Genomic DNA, 17,252 nt, shown 5'->3' with positions numbered 1-17,252 from the left:
CTGAGGAAATATTGTCAGCTGCAGTGTTTGCCTTTTTACATGGGTGTGAAGCTGGCCTGGGTTCTGTAAATAATAAAGTTATATTTAGCTGTGAAGTACATTATGTCAGAGCAATTTCAGTGGTAACAAAACATTTAATAAAAAAGCATTAAGCAAGAGAACTTCTTAAAAATAAACATCTTCCTACACTTAGCGCGTTAGGGTGCTTAATCACCCCTTTGTATGATTTTTGGTGTAATATGTATGGTATCAAATAACTGGTAAGCTACTTGGCATTTGTATAGCATCAAACAGCAGACTCCTTAGTCAGCCAGTGCATCGAAATAATTATATATAAGAAATACTTGTGGAAATTAACCCCTCCATCTTATAGAAATAACCATGGCAATCTGTGTGGAGATAGCAGCTATTACTGCCCACATACGGATTGGTTTTGTTTCCCTATCTAATGCTGAGGTAAACAGAATAACTGGCACAGAATATGAAGTGTTTTCTCTACTGTTTAATGCTTTTCAGTGGATTCTGCGAACGCAGTAGCATTGGCTAGTTATTCCTGCTAAACTATAAAATTGCTCAGGAGGGAACCGTTTTGGAATTGCTTGAGAGCAAGCCAGAAGTGTAATGCCTGCATACATAAAATACATTTTTAAAAGAAAAACTTAAACCTTGGTGGGAATTGCTGGTGATCTGCCTGTCAAGCTGATGTTTACAGCTTTCCTTTATCAAATAATTTTAAAGTGAGTAACTCCTTCAGATGAGGAGGGGGAAAAAAAGGCCTAATAAATACCTGTGTGGTTTATATCTAGTTAATATATAGCAGTTGTGCTGGCAAGCAGTGCAGCTGCCTGTACTAACTGATTACAACTGTAAAGGTATGGAGTGAGCTGTCAGCTGCTGTAGGACACCAGCCCTGCCCAGCCCTTCTGCAGGGTGTATGGGTAGCTTATCCAGAGGCATTTGCTGTCTTGGTCTTGTTACTCGTGTTGCTTTGGTACAAAAGCAACTAACAGAAATACCACGAGAGCTTTTTCCTTTTCTTTCATTCCTGTTTGAGACTGGCTATTTTCAGTCTGCAAGGAATCACGTCTACAGGAGGAGGAGGAGGAACCAGATTCTGGGGCTTCTTCTCAAGGGTCCATGCTAGGTAGCTTCCAGGATCTACTTTAAGATCCTTGGCCATACTTTCTCTACAGGTTCTCTAAAAGAATTTTTTGGTATTCAAGGTCCAGTTGTCCAGGCTAAACATGTCTGTGCTCTGCTCATACCCGTTTGTACATCAGCTCTCCTTATACAGCAACGTGGAGTTAATCTGAAATGTGATTGAAACCCGTAAACACTGTCAGTCCGACTGTAAAGCACAGAAGTCTGGCTGTACATCTGTGTGTTCACCAAGACAATTACTTGGTTGTTTCCAGCGTGGTTTATTTTGTGTTAACCTTAAAATATTGTGTCACTGTATCTCTGCGTGTCCAGTAGACACCTGGAGGTTGAATTAGTCCACAGAGATTCATTTATAGATGTCTGAAGCTTGTGCATGGTGCTCCCCCAGAATAATCCTCTTGTTTTCAGCTGCATGCTTGGCAATTAAGACACAATCTGTACTACTTAAGGTATAAATAAGCATTTAGCATTACTTATGGATTACATTAGGACAACAGACGCTATTTTGAAGGGGCAGTTAATGAGTGGCAGGTTTCGTAGAACAAACACGGTTGTGCACGTGGAAAATAATTGAATTAAAGGGGAAAAAAGTGTCAAAATGTGATAGTAGCTTTCAACTGCTTAATATTCAGTTTGTCTTGATTAGTTGTAAGAATTATGCATACTGAAGGTAGCTACCCATGTATCTTTAGATCAAACACACACAGCCATGCAGGCAATTATTACCATTAAATTTACCAACTTAAAAAAAATGGTAAGTTGTAAAAAAAACTTATAATCTGAATTCTGGCAGTGCTTTAGGTAGTAACGTACAACCCGGGTGGAGAAAGAGGAAATCTGATCCTCTGCAGATTTGATGTGATCCGAGGTAAGCTGTTAACTGAACTTGAATTCTCTCCCTGCCTTTGATTCTAGAAGCACGTGCACAGAGATCTGTTGATGTGAGACCTAACTGCCGTGTGCCTTGCTTTCTGCTCCATAAAGTGGAAATAACAGGGCTTCCTCTACAGGGACAGACAAGAACGTACCAAAATGAATGTGAGATGTGAAGGGTGTTATTTAACTGTTGCTTGGTCAAGTAGCTGTGCCTTGTGCCTTGTACCCTGCCTCCTTGTCCTGTCCTCACTGTGCTAAGCTGGCATGGAGCACCCCGTGGCCTCATGGTGACCTGGCAGTTTAGGAATAAAGCTGTTTAAAGACTGAAACGACATTAGCTTTTTGCCAGATCTATTTCCCAGCCTGGTTTGCTGCTCAGCCACACAAATACTTCACCTGGCACAAGGCAGGGGGCAATGCAAGGCAGGAAAAGCAGCCAGGGGTAGGAGTTTACTAGATGAGCGTTAAATGCTGGTGAATTAGATGCAAAACTGCACCTGAAGGTATGGCCACACAGCATTGCCTGCCCAGCAGTTCTTTAATTTGAAAAAGTACACGTCTGTGTCCCACTGACCTGCCACAGATGCCTTAGGGGCCTTCTGTCATGTTTTGAGGCAGTCGTGGTAAAAACATTTTTGTATCCTAACTTAAGGGATTCAGTTGGTTAAGAAGCCAAAAGCAGATGTTTCTGAACCACAACGATCTGCTGGCATTTGCCCTGTGGCCATGGGCAGACATCAGCTGTGGCCTGCAGCAGGGCCCTGTCACGGTGTGCCTGCCTCCAGGTGCCTGGGGCAGCGCACAGGCCTGAGGGGCTCTTTGGGGGGTGCAGGTTTGAAGGCCTCAGGCCAGCTGAAGTATAGGGCACACAGAGGTGTAAACCTGTGCCTGCTTGTGCAAAACTTCAGAGTTGCTGATAAGCAGTGAGCAGTTCTCCCTTGGGTGCTTGTGCCTGGGGATAGCTGTGGGGGCAGCAGCCTGCAATGTGCGCTGAGCTGCAGGACCGGCGTGTGCCTTATCGCTGCTTGGGAGCTGTGGGTGGGCTGCGTCTGGGCTAGTCCGTGCTGTGAGAAACCCAGCACGGCAGGCTTTGGATCTTTTCTTCCTACTGAATTTGTACTCTTGCTTTTGGACCAGAAGCTGCCCACGCCTTCTTCTCAGTGCCGATGTTTTTACTACTCATTTATGCTGAGGTTGCAAGGGAGGCAAGGACCAATCTGCAAAGTTGAACACTTACTAAACCTTTTATAAATTATAAATTTATTTAAAAAAAAATAAAAACATTGCTATAGAAAGGAAAAGAAGTTTAGGATGTTGAAGAGAGCAACAGTAAACATAACTGCTCCTTGGAAAACTGTGCTTTCTTGTAGTGTTTTGTTATCTTGCTGAAGATGCATGTTATGCAAAAGAGCTGGAGCACTTTGTCCTTTTTCCTCCTTTGAACTTTGACCAATTGGTCAGGATTATTTATAAACCCAGGTGCTAATTAAGCTGCTTCTCATTCCACTGAACAAAGGTATGCTGGCTCGCTTCCTTGCTGTAGTGAGTGTCTGTCTCCAGGACAAGAGACATCAAGCAAAATGGGTGACGAGGAAGCAAAGAGCTTGCCTATGGAGCTGAGTGAGAAGGGAGGTGTGGAGAACAATGGATTTGTTCAAAACGAGGCTTTTGATGACAAGGAGACCGATACCAGTAGCCAAGAAGAAATGCCAAAAACATGCATTATTGGTGTGAACCCAGAAGCTACTGAGGAGCCAGTTTTGGAGCCCTATGCAGGGATGCCAAAGGAAGTCTTGCTGAAGTTCTCCAGCCAAGCCCGGTACAGAGTCACCCGGGAGATTCTCTTTTGGCTCATAATCACTGCTGCTGTCGTGCTCGTGTGTGCTACGATTGCCATTATTGCTCTGTCCCCAAAGTGCCTCGACTGGTGGCAAGCTAGTCCTATTTACCAGATCTACCCTCGTTCTTTCAAGGACAGCGACATGGATGGGAATGGTGATCTGAAAGGTGGGTGAACTTCCATTTTTGTTGTGTGTAATGCAGGGCAGCAGTCATGTGTGTGTATTTATATACATATAAAATTTTTAAAAATAGTTACCTTACAGTAACTAATAGTTACTGTAATAGTTAGTAGTTACTAATAGTTAGCTTCTTGCTCAAGTCAAGTCTAAGCCTGGAGTTAGACCAAAAGTTTAGGTATGGGGTTGAGAGCAAACAGCAGAACTTTAAAGTGGCTTTAAATGGTTTCCATTTCGTGGTCTCATGTCTGCTGCAGGCCTGAAGAAATTTCAAGATTGCCCTGCTAGCTGAGATCAGTGAAAAGTTGGGGTGTTTAATGTATCAAAGGGATCTGTGTTCCATCTTTGAGAACCCACAGCAAACTTACTTCAACCAAAATATTTTGTCGTTTGTAAAGAGTTGATGATGCCCTTTTCTTTTACATAGGTATCCAAGAAAAGCTGGACCATATAGTGAGTTTGAACATAAAAACAATCTGGATCACTTCTTTCTACAAGTCCCCCTTAAAAGACCTTGGCTATGGAGCTGAAGACTTCTATGATATTGATCCCATGTTTGGATCAATGAGTGATTTTGAGAATCTGCTTGCAGCCATACATGATCGAGGTAAGCTGCAGCTCTGATCAAAACAGCTATATTCACTTGTATGATGGAGGTGTGCCTTGTGCCATTAGGTTCTGATCTTGAGCTTTCGTGCTCACGCATGCAGGGCTCACCTACTGCTGTCCCTGCTGGGTCTGGGAGTGCGTGTCAACGGCACAAGGGCATCACGACTGCCAGGCAGTCGTTTCTGGCTCTGGATTTTATTACTGATGGCTGCTTTCTGGACAAAGCAGAAAAACAATTAAGAGGCTTGGAGGAAGCATGCGCTTCCTTCCTGCAATTGCATCCTTGGTTGGTGCGTGTATGCCTTAGGCCCAAGCCTTGCCCAGGTGTTTCCTTCTTAGGTTTTTTCCTTCCAAGTTGGGCTGAATGGAAAATGGTTTGCCAGTCCCAAAAGCATTTGAGAGTTTTAAAAAAGCCTGATCTGTAGGAAGAGTGAGGAAGAACATATGTTCATTAATGCTTGTGAAGTGGTGATGCCCATTTCCCAACTGTGAGATGGGAGAGAGATGTTGAAATCAGAGTTTTTGGTCAGACTTGGTTGAAGTGGTTCATAACCACAGCAATCTGCTCTGGTTTTCTTCCCTCTTTACAGGGAAGAGTCCCAGCAAGATGTGCTGCCCCTGCTTGCTGATCCTCATTAGCTTAGCCGGACAGGTAGCCTGGGGCTTTTTGTCTTTATGTATGTTGGTCCCAGCCAATGGGGCTATGTGAACCCAACCCACATGCCTATCCCTCGAGCACAAACCCAAGCTCCCAGGCTTTTGAAGAAGCCCAAATGCTTGTGATACCAAAAAAAAGTTGTCTTAAAAGGTTGAATTAAATGTATTTATGATTTGCTTTATAAGGGTTAAAAGTGATAATGGACTTAATACCAAACCACACAAGTGACAAGCACCAATGGTTTCAGCTTAGTCGCAACCGTACTGGGAAGTACACGGACTACTACATCTGGCAGGACTGCATGCAGGCGGGGGCAGCGATCGCTGTGCCCAACAACTGGGTAAGTGTGGGCAGGGACGCTTGTAAATTGGGTTGCAGGTTGCCTGTAACAACAATGCCTAGAACATTGTTGTCCCGGTGGATGCGGGGCTGTAAATGGTTGCTCACGGGTACAGACTGAGATTACTGAGTGAGGCTGCGTTGGGTTAAGATTTAAACTGGTTCAGGGTGGAGGGGTTCCTACTTCAAACAATTAAAAAAATTGTTCTGTGTTAGAAGCTTCATCTCTAGTTGTGGAGAAGCGAAGCAAAGCAATATGCTCTAGGCTTTTTTTCCCCCTTTTCTGGAAGGTGGATCTACTTTTTCATTTGCTTTGGAGGAAAAAAGGAGAATGTGTGTATTCTGTGTATATGGTTTTCCGGAGAAGCTGTGGATGCCCCATCCCTGGAAGTTTTCGAGGCCAGGCTGGATGGGGCTTTGGGCAACCTGGTCTGGTGGGAGGTGTCCCTGCCCATGGCAGGGGAGTTGAAATTCTATGATCTTTAAGGTCTCTTCTAGCCCAAACCACTCTGCGATTCTCATTTATCTAAAATCTGAATTGATGGGTGTATGGTTAAGAATTTGTATATTCTAAAACCTCCAGGTAGGATTATTATTTTCTTCCCAATTTTGTTCCCCCAAACAACAATTTTGTTTGGTTGATTTTGTTGTGCTTTCTTTGGTGTGTTTTTAACTGGAGTCTTAAGAGCCACCTCAGTTTTGGGAATTCTTTATTACAGAGATCATAAAATTCACATTTTAACACACTGACTGTGGTTACTGCTTCAAAGGGACAATAACAGATTAAGGAAAGTGAACTAAAGCTATTTTTAACAACAGTTTTAGGAAAACTAATTCCAAAAGAAATGGTTCCACCCATGTTTCCCCCTCTTTGTTGTAATTCCCAGCAGAAGTCTACTTAAAGAGGAATGAAACAAGGCATTGAACATGAGATACATGTGGCAAAGCCTGGCTGAAAGGAAGAGCAACTAATAGGAGAAGGAAATGAGAAACGAAGTCTACTTAAAATTTAGTCCATCAGTTAGGCATTTTGTGCTTTATTATGTGCTTGTAATGCACCACATCGTAAATTATGCATATGACTAATTGTTTATTAATTTGAGAGTTTGGTTTATTTTTCTTCCCACTTACATGAACAGGTGAGCGTCTATGGGAATTCCAGCTGGCAGTTTGACGATGTGAGAAAACAGTGTTATTTTCATCAGTTTGGGAAAGAACAGCCAGACTTAAATTTCCGCAACCTCGCTGTTCAACAAGAAATCCATGTAAGTATATGACCTGTTGCTGCTGCACCAGCAGCTAAGCAGATAGTTCTCTGCTTGATTTGATTTTGTGCTACACAATTTACAATCTAGTTGGAAGTAACTCAAGAGCTACAGTGCATGTATGGAAACAAAAAAGCATCTAGACAAACTTTAAGTTTAAAAATTCAAGCTCTATCTTCTGATGCTTCCAGTATCAGAGCTACTTTGTTTCAAGTCTTAATTTAAAAGCAAGTAATACCACCACCATCCCCCACCCCCCCCAAAAAAAAAAAAAAAATATATATATATATATATATATATGTATATTAAATCCAAATGAAACCCCCCTTGAGTGGAGGCACTGGCAGTGGGTTTTTTGCAGTGCTCTGGGCCTGACTACTGTTGCTTTTTATGCTGGTTTAAGTCCCTGCTCTCACAAGCACCTGGCAAGATCTTGATCATTTTTGGAACAGGGTACTGCACTTTAAAAGGAGTTCCTTTAGCCTTCAGTGGGAAGTGGAAGGGGATCTTCATTTCTTTGCTTTGAACCTCTAAGAGCCCTCTGCTTTTCAGCATAACCTCATGCATAAGCAGTTCATGCTTGCTGTCTGTGAACCATACACATCCTTCAGCTTACGTATTTTTTCCACTCATTTTCTCAAACGTGGATGGCCAGAATTAAACATACTTACACAAGAAGTGCCTGGGTCAAATCTTGGACAGTAGCATAAATACTCCCCCTGTAAGCCCTAAGATTGTTACTTGCCTTGAAGATGCTGCTGGTAGTCGCATAATCTAACATGACTGCTGCAAGGAAGCAGTTGTGTGCTGTCAAGTCTAGTCTCCACCAGGAGCCAACAATGAAGGCATTTAATGAATTTGGTTGTTGCATGGAGGACAGCATTTAATGAGAGGACTGACATGGATGGTCAAGTGTCTTGCACTGAAGCTGGTGCTGAAGCACAGCTACATCAGGCAAGCTGAGCGAAGCTTTAATCTCTGTTGATACAAGGAGGTGTTAATTAGCCAGCCCAATGGGGGGTGTCACCTTGTGTTAGCAGAGGTGTTTGCATTTTTGAGGAAGTGAAGCAATGCTGATCTGAAATGCAAGGAATGTCTGGGCTTGATAAGAAGGAGTTAGTTTCGGTCTGCCCACACCTCTGACCACTTTATGTGGGGAGGGACATGGGTAACCTTTACAGCCAGAAATGTTTCACCAAGGAATGGTTGTGATCTGATAAAACCTCATGCCTGCCTCCACCACGTCTCTCAGTAGACAAAGCATAATTCATTAACGCGTTGGGAAGTAGGTCTGAAGATGGGGAGCATGACAGCTGCTTCTTTTTCCTTTTTTGCTTCCGTTTGAGTAGTACAGCTACCTCAAGGGTGTTGATGTTAGTTCTTTGGCATTTGTTGCTCTGTACTGTTGAATTTTGGTGTGTTTCTTGTGTGCTAGTCTTCATGCCTGCCCAATTCTAGTATGAGTATCTCATGGGCTGTCTCTGTGGTATCCTTCTTCACTGTTGATGTTGCAAGTGCATGAAGAAACAAGCCAAAATATTTTTGGTCTTAATTGTTAACTGAAGCATGAAATTGGATTGATTTCAAGACTGATCCTTGACAAACTCCCCTGGTAACCTCTCTGTCTTGATGCTTCCCATAACATCACATCTTTCTCCTTTTTTATTTTGTTAAACATACTTTTCAATAGCCATGGCTATTTTATTTTATTTATTTATTTTTTTGAATGCTACCTCATACATTGCTGAAGTAGCAAATAGATGCTACATGTCTTATGCATAGAGATGAAACAAAGACCAGTAAGTTTGATCTGATAATACCCACCTTTGGTGAATGCTTGTAAACATCATTGATTCCTCCAGCATGTTGAAGAATAATCTTTGTCTACTACGTTAATTAAAAATCTTCTTTCAGGTTAGGACTATAATCAGTCTAATCAAGTCAGTGTTTGATATTTGCACTGCTGATACCTGGTGCTGCTTTTGTGATGAGTACGTGCCTAAACATTTACTGTTTGGTGGATTCAGTATTGGACAGACACTGCATTGAGAGCTGCTGCCTTCAGAATGGTTCCACGAGAAAGTACAGCTCCAAAGGTGGAATCCTGATTTGCCAAAAATCTGTAAAGCTTGAATGTGGAGTGGTTCTCACTCCAGCCTATACTCTCAAGTGTGTTTCATACACGTGTTAAAAATAAGACAATTTTTTGTACTTACATTAAAAAAAAAAACAGCATCTGGTCTAAAAGAACACGTGCACAAACTGCTCAAGGGGGGTTGAACTTCAGAGTTGTTTGTGAAAACCAGAACAATTAGAATTTAGTATTATAACAGCTACTGAAGTAGGAAATATTTCTACTAATAGTGACTAACCTCTGCCTTTTGTAGTGGAATTATTATCGAAGTTAACTGCTATAGATTTAAAATTTTTCATGTTCCTGCAAATCAACAAATAAGCCTGAAAATAAAATAAAATGAAAAAAAACAAACACATCTGTCAAATAAAAGGGAACAAGCATTTTAAGAGCTCCATTGTATAAAAAGAAAATTGGTGGCACAAGGTCTGTGCAGAACAACATATTCTTGCATATTTGAATCAATGCGTTCTAATTGTGTGCAGGCAAGATGGGTGTTCACCAACAATAGTGCTTAGCATGATCCCAGTTGTTCTGATGGAAGAGATTAGAAGGCTCTTAGTGAGGCATGCCCTGGCTTTGGTCTCCTGAATTACGGGAGAATTTAGACCAGTCTTTCTTTTTTATACCGGAAGAAATAATAAGACATTTTCTATTTGTATGTCAGTGCTAACTCAACAGGATTCATTTTAACTTCTAGTTAAAAAAAATATATCACAATTTAATTTTGATTTATTATTATATTGTTACCTACAGTAGATTTAGTTTTCCTCTTTAAGTACATGCTATTTTGAATGCTATAGGCTCACTTGAAACTCTCCACTTTTCCCTTTGTCTAGGATATTATCAAATTTTGGCTTGGTAAAGGAGTTGATGGATTTAGTTTTGTCGCTGTTAAATTTCTTCTAGAAGCCACGCACCTTCGAAATGAACCGCAAGTGAACAAGTCTCAGAATTCTGTAACGTATATTTTCTTTTTTTTTTTTTTCCTGTATTTTCTACTAGGGCAAGAGAAGTGTATGTTTTTACTCTTTTGGCTCTTAATTAAGGCTTTAGGAAGCCCTTCCTTGGAAGGGAATTGGCTCCTGGGCTCCCTGCAGAAGGAGCATGTACAAGAAAGAAGCAAGTAGGAGTGCAAAGAAGATTGTCCATACTCCCTTGTATTTCTGTTCTGACAGTTCCCTTGAATTTTGTTTGAAATACTTGGCTTTCAAATTATATTCTAAAAAGACCAGCGTTGTGAGTTTCAAAGGGCTACCAGTTGTCTTTGGGGAGCTCATTACAAGAGGTAGGCTCAGTGCTCTGGCTCACTTGGGACCCCACAGCAGTCAGTAGCACATATTTCTTTTTAAGTGCTAATAGGAATCAGAGTAAAACAAACAGCAACACAAAACCCACCTCATTGGCAGCACATTACACTGAGAGGTGGCCAGAGGCGTTGAGAAGCACCTCCCGGTTTTGTTTGCTGAGGTGGTGAACCCGGTGATGTTAGCAGATAGTGCCGGCAGTGAGATACTGTTCCCCTGCTGAGCTGGGGATCACACAAAACTCACCAGCTCCGCAAATATTGTTGCTTTAAGTAACCACAACGACAACATGGTCCCTGCTTCCAGCCTGGCGTGTAGCCAGAGCACGCGCTGTGCTTGGTGCTGCAGGTGGGCTCTGCTGCTTAGGGCTGGGGACGGTTCCCGGGCACAGTTCAGATCCGCGCTGTTACTGTTGGTATGCCAAGCTCATGTCAGTTAAAATTTTACCTGTGTTGGTGGATTGTCTAAATAAAGAGTAGACAGGAAGAATTTGAGGAGTTCTGAATTCTAAAATACTGGGGAACTAATGGGGAATGTTGCCTTGGTCTTTAAGGAGAGCATCACAGCCTATTCTGAGCTCTACCATGACTACACAACCACCCAAGTTGGCATGCACGACATCGTCCGTGGCTTCCGCGAAACCATGGATCAGTACAGCCGTGAACCTGGCCGGTACAGGTAATCATTACTAGGGCTAGTGATTTCTTTTCCTGATTGTCACCTTCTTGTTAGCAATAAAATGTGTTTTTATTTTTTTTAATTAAATTTTTCTTATAAAATGCAAATGGCAGTGCATAGGCTACGCTATTTCTTCCCCAGTGTGTACAGGAGAAGTGTACAGTGAGTTGGTTCAGGTAGCTCCTAACAGGAGAGATGCTCATCATCTTTGTGCCCCTTTGCTGGACATCCTCCAGTAGTTCATGTCTCTCCAGTTCTGGGCTCCCCAGCGCAAGACCCAGCATTTCAGGTGTGGCTTCACCAGTGCTGAGTAGAGGGAAAGGATCATCTTGCTTGACCTGCTGGCAGCGCTGCTCCCAATGCAGTCCCAAACTCTCACCTTCTTTGTGGGAAGGGCACGTGTCTGACTCTTGTTCAGCATGTCCACCAGGACCCCCAAGACATTTTCTGCAAAGCTGTTTTTCAGCATGGAAATTGCTAAAAATGCACTTATGTGGGTGTGGTTTTGGAAAGAGAGGGCTCATTAAGATACAGCCTTTTGCTGTAGATTTTTCACCAGAAATTTCCAAGTAATATCTTTCATTACTCGCTTCACAAAATCTAAGCTTCTCTGTGTCTTTGATGGGAACGAAGTAAGCAGATGTAATTCTTAATCCTGTATTATTTTCTAAGAATGCCAGACACTGTTCATAGCTTTCTTCAGCTCTGTACAAACCAGGACTGAGACAAAAAAAAGTGCTTGTGTACTTCTTTGTAGATTTATGGGTTCTGACGGTGATGAAAAGGAAGACATAGGAGCAACAATGATGTATTATGGAACAACTTTTGTCCAAGAAGCAGACTTCCCATTCAATTTCTACCTAATTAACATGAACAATCTGTCAGGAAACAGTATTTTTGAAGCCGTCAACTTGTGGATGCAAAACATGCCTAAAGGGAAATGGCCAAACTGGGCGGTAAGAGTTCTGGACTTATCCTTACAGGAAGGGCCTGTTCCTAGGTGATAACCGTAGGTGATAGTTCCTCTTAAGGTGATAGAAATCTCCCCCCCCACATGTTGATTTCCCTGGGATTAGCTTTGCAGGTATTTGCAACGAAGCATGGTTGGGACGTACAGGAGATGAGCCATAGGCAGTGCACTGAAACCACGGGCTTTGACTTCCACAAATGTAACGTGGGAGCAGTTCTGTTCACCTATCGGATGGGACCCTCAGGAATGCAGTTTTGTATCCTGAAGGCTGTGTCTCTGGGGAAGGGGGCAAAATGCCCAAGGGAGTGTTTAGAAACAGCTTTTGGCTATAATGGCTTTCAGAAGGAAAAAGGCAACACACAGGGGCCATATGGAGTTGCAGCTACTGGTGTTTCACCACATTCCTTCCTACACGCAGGTCTTTTGTTTCAGTCCCATGCTCAAACATGCCTACCTTTCGGGTGTTCTCCTTCAGGGCTGCCAGCTTTTCCCAGCCCTGGTATAAAAGCAGTCATCTCCTCAAAACAAGCACCACCTTCATGTGGCAGAGAAAACGGTAGAAATCTGAGGGAAATGTTACCGGGGGGAGTTAACGAAGTCTCAGGCTGATTTGTCATCTCCCTGTGTCTCTACCGCCTACATTCTAAAATATTTTGGGCAGAAACTTGTACTGGCATCAAAATCAGGATTCACCTTACAGACCTGCAGGTGAAAGGGGAAAAATTACCCACTACATTATTAAATCAGCTAATAGCACTACAGGTCTTTCTAAGTGGCAAGGCCCTTTTCTCAAAATAAGCCACTCTTGTCATTTATTTCTTTTGGGTGATAGTAGCATTAGTGTAATTATGCACTTGGAATATTCAAGTGAGTGTTTGGCCAATACACATGAAATACATTTAGCTGCTTACCTAGGTGGTGGTTTTTGGTGTATGTCCCCTGGAGTCCTCCCTTTCAGCACCGTGAACACAGGCCAATTCAAATATGTTTTTCTGTTTATTTTGTTGCCTCTGGATAGAATTTCACTCAAAATGGTTTTTGTCTTAGAGCAGTTTCGTGTATGCACAGATTTTTATAATGTCTGTTTAACAGAATGTTGTTTTCTTCAGGCCGGAAGCCCTAACACTGCTCGGATTTCATCTCGCTTTGGGAAGGAATATGTCAGTGTTATAAACATGCTGCTTTTAACCCTCCCTGGTACTCCTATAACTTACTATGGTGAAGAAATTGGTATGGAGAACATTGCTTCAGAAAATGTAAGTGAAGAGTACGTAAATTCTGATCCTGTTACTCATTTCTGAGAAATGGAACTACCAAAAATACAAGAACTCTTTGATTAATTGACCAACTCCAGTCTTTGTCAACGATTAGGGGGTGTTCTGTGTTCCACATTGCGAAGCCATTGTACGGACTGCAGAAACGGCCAGGCAGGAGACCAGAACTGAGGCCCTGATGCCTGCTGAGCTGCAGGGTCACAATCTCGGTCCCTGCCTGCTGCCAGATTCGTTTTTGTTGCTTTGCTTCACTTCAGCAGAGGAAGCAGCAAGTGCCCAGGCCTGGGCTAGTGGCTCTGAGAGGTGTGTTCGGTCACCTGAGGCAAGAGGAACAGAGTCCTGTATCGCCTTCCGCTCACACTACTTGATTCACTCTGTCAAAGTCCATTATTTCCTGGCGACTTCTTACAGTAAACCAAAGTTCATGGGAACATTGCTGGAGCCACTGTGTCTCCTGGAGACTACTTAGCTCTCACTATAGAGGCACCTCCCTAAACCACAGCCCTCGCTAAAATGCCCAAGCTCAGGAGAGGGGGCGTCCCCCAAAAAGGGTGGCTGTACAGACCAGCCTCTGCTTACCATTTCCTGGTGGAAGGGGCTTTTCCATACCACACACATGGATTTCTTTGGATTTGTATTTTAGATCCAAAGGTATAAAAGATTTTGGTACCTGAGCCCTGGGACCAGGTCCCTATCTCATTTTTTCGTGGTTGCAGGTAACACAGCAGGATGTTTGTGTTTTGTTAGGCGATGGAAATGTTCAGAATTATGTTTATTCAAGGTCAAGGGATTAAACCAAAGCGCCCGTGCCTTTCACACTGTGCTGACCTACCTGACTTTCAGTTTTCATATTCTGCCCATATTCATTTCTCATCTCTCCTCTGATCGTACCTGACTGCTGTAGTATCTTTTGTCAGAGACATACTGGCATGGCTGGAAAAGGTCATGCCCAAAAGGCAACAGCTCAGCTCTGCCTCTTATGACCACATTTGAGCACCTTAAGAGCATGCGCCTATGGCAGATGCTGTTTTTACTGTGGAAATCCTCTATTACAGAATGAGACACTTGTGGTGATGCTATCAATGGTATTGTCAAGTTTTGTACCAAAGGGAAGGAAGCACTTGCACGGAAGCACAGGATTGTGTCTAGGTTTGTCTGATTCAGATGTGAGGAAATGCTTCTCTGACTTCGGGAATCTTTCCCCTGAGAAATGCCTGGGTCAAAGCATCTCCTGCATTTTCTTACTGCTGTTGATTACTGCAGGCAGAAAGATACTCTTCAGAAAAGTGGCTTGCCCTTGGCTCCTCAGGGTACGCTCATTTAGTAGCCACCCTGTGGCTCATGGCTTTGTAACAATGCAAAACCACTCTTCATTCAGTCTGGAAGAGGAAGAATCCCTGATTAATGGGTGTCTTAGAAAGATGGAGTGTATTTGCTAAGGGAATAGTTTTTATCCCTGGCATTTGAAAATCTTCAAGAAAAACTAGAAGAGGTAAAGATGAAAGGCAGTGTTACCAGTGTTGAAAACTTAGGTTTCTTTTTTCCTGCTTTTCAGAACATGCTAAAAGGAGAAACCCGTTATTTATAATGTCACGAAGCAAAGTGACAATTTCTTTTGTTGAGCTGCTTTTCTGACAGATTGTATTGAAAAGTGCCCTTTATATGAAAAACAGTTTTCATCGAAAACAAACACCCAAAGTATGTGCAAAATATTTTATGCCCTCTTATATCATTAAATTTAAGTGTCAGATCTTTTGGCAAGCTCTTCAATAACAATGAGGAAGCTTTTTCAGAATTTTTCTGAATTCTTCAAAGTGAGAACTTCAGACTTTTTGCATCAACACTTTTTAATCAGCTAAAAGCTGGTATTCAGTACAATTTTTGCACTTCAGAAAAAAATTATTTCCAATACAAGAAATCCTCTCCAAATTGTAGTCCTTGAGAACATATGCTTGAAGGGATCTATGGTGAAAAGTGGGGTGGTTACAAGAAAGCAGGTACTGAAGAGCATTTACCAGTTGTTTACTGTTCTCTCTTCTTAGGACTCGTTACCTCCTGTGTTCCCTATTGGCGTGTCTAGTTACCCATCAGAATATTCTGTCTTTTATCCAACCTTCTGTTGCAAGGCAAGGCTACTAAAATTATCTGGGGACTCCCAGTTTTACCCAGTGATGCCGCATCTATCAGACTTTCTGTTCTCTTCTGTTTCAGCAACTGTCTCCATTCATATTTTCTCACTGTTTCTATTTAGATTTGCAGCAGGGTTACATCCTCCTTGTTGCATCTTAACATGAGCTAGAGAAAACACTACTGAAATGGTGACTGTATGGACTATGTTGAGAGCCTGTTATTTAAGGGATAACTTCTTAACAGACTAATCAAAGCAGGAACTTCTTGGCAACGGCTCTAAACCCACTTTATTTTCCAGGTTACCTTCCCAGAGAAATCCCCCATGCAGTGGGATGGCCAAGTTAACGCTGGCTTTACTGAAGGCACCAGTAGCTGGTTACCTGTTAACCCTGACTACCAAAGTGTGAATGTTGAAGTAGGTATTTGTGTGACAAACCAAAGGTCTGAAAATATTGTAATGCATCTCTTTTGCTCTGACTTCCTAGTGGGAGCTGGCAGTGTAGCTAATAAAAACAAACTCCAGGGAGGAAAACAGAAAGGTATGGAATCCTAACTAATTTAAAGAGAGAAGAAAATCCTTGCACCAGCAAGGAGTCTACTTCATCTACATTCATTTAAACAGAGCAACTGCAGTTACAATGTAGGGCTGGCTTTTTAACATCCTTTTAATCATTTTAACATTAAACTGAAGTCCAGCCTCTTTTTATATTAATATATAAAGCACCATCCTCGTAACAAGAACTTAATACAGACCATCTCTAATGTAAGTAAATAAATTTTTCAAAGCAGTTGAGCTGTAGATCAAGCAGATTTTGCTGATTTACAGTGCTGACGAGAACTGGAGACAAAAATATGATTCAAAGACAGGAAAAAAATAAAATAGGAAATAAATTCTGTGATTCTGTTAAGCTTTTAATGGCTATGGCTTTCTGCGGAATAAACAATAAATACTCAAAAAGGACACCTGCAGAGGTAGAAGTAGCATCACTGACAGGGGAATTCTGTCCTGCCAAAAACCCTCCATCTCTGCCACTGCACAAATCCCAAGAAAGTGCAGGAGAAAAGGCAGGTTTTCAGTGGAATTAGCAGACAAATTTGAAGCGTTAATTGTCAAAACTGAACTTTAATATGCGTGTTCTTGGCAGACTGTGTGGGTGTGAAGGAAGTAACATCTCCATTCAGTGGGAAGAAGCAACCCCATTAATGCTGGCTTTGTTGCAGGTACAGATGACCTGGTCCAACTCAACCCTGAGCTTATACAGAGAGCTAACTTCACTTCGCAACAATGAGCTGCCCATTCATCGGGGGTGGATGTGCTACGTCTGGAATGACAGTAATGTTTTCGTGTATGTGAGGGAACTGGATGGGTTAGATAGAGTCTTTATGATGGTTCTCAATTTTGGACAGGAATCAACAATAGACATGCAAGCTATAGTTCCTAGCCTTCCCTCGGTAGTTACTATAAGACTAAGTACCAATTTTAGCAATACTGGTAAAGCTGTCAATACCAACACAATTAAAACTGAAGCAGGAGAAGGCCTGGTCCTTGAATATAAAACAGGAAAGCCTGTTCATACTATGGAGGCTTTTCAAGACAACTGTTTTGTGGCAGAAAAAGCTTGTTATTCCAGTGCCTTCAATTTACTCTATGCGAACTGTTAAGTGCAAGAGTAGAGTAACCAAGTTTTCACGTTAGTTTAGAAAATGCTGATTTCAAAGAATGGGGTAAAAATCTGTCCTTTTTTTGGCTTTTCAAACTTGCTTTGTGTACAAAATAAACAGCCTGAAAAATGAAATTAATACCTAATTGTCTTGTATCTTTATTGGTAATGA

General features: G+C 42.1%; 1 protein-coding gene across 2 annotated transcripts; it reads left to right on the top strand.

The window, feature by feature from the left end:
• The first annotated feature begins 580 nt into the window (after nucleotides 1–580).
• SLC3A1 (solute carrier family 3 member 1) lies at nucleotides 581–17,219 on the top strand. Of its 2 annotated transcripts, XM_072035741.1 has the most exons (11): nucleotides 581–2,199; nucleotides 3,554–4,044; nucleotides 4,483–4,662; nucleotides 5,508–5,662; nucleotides 6,801–6,926; nucleotides 9,900–10,019; nucleotides 10,921–11,045; nucleotides 11,803–12,001; nucleotides 13,125–13,271; nucleotides 15,718–15,834; nucleotides 16,641–17,219. In XM_072035741.1, coding segments are annotated over exons 1-11 (2,103 nt in total). In that variant the 5' UTR covers nucleotides 581–2,197; the 3' UTR covers nucleotides 17,082–17,219. The 2 variants fall into 2 exon arrangements, with proteins under 2 accessions (XP_071891842.1, XP_038033562.1); XM_038177634.2 differs by lacking the exon at nucleotides 581–2,199 and having other exon boundaries at nucleotides 2,253–4,044.
• Nucleotides 17,220–17,252: the final 33 nt, after the last annotated feature.

The sequence above is a fragment of the Anas platyrhynchos genome, chromosome 3, assembly GCF_047663525.1.
Source record: "Anas platyrhynchos isolate ZD024472 breed Pekin duck chromosome 3, IASCAAS_PekinDuck_T2T, whole genome shotgun sequence".
NCBI lineage: Eukaryota > Metazoa > Chordata > Aves > Anseriformes > Anatidae > Anas > Anas platyrhynchos.
This window is presented reverse-complemented; position numbering and strand designations above follow the sequence as displayed.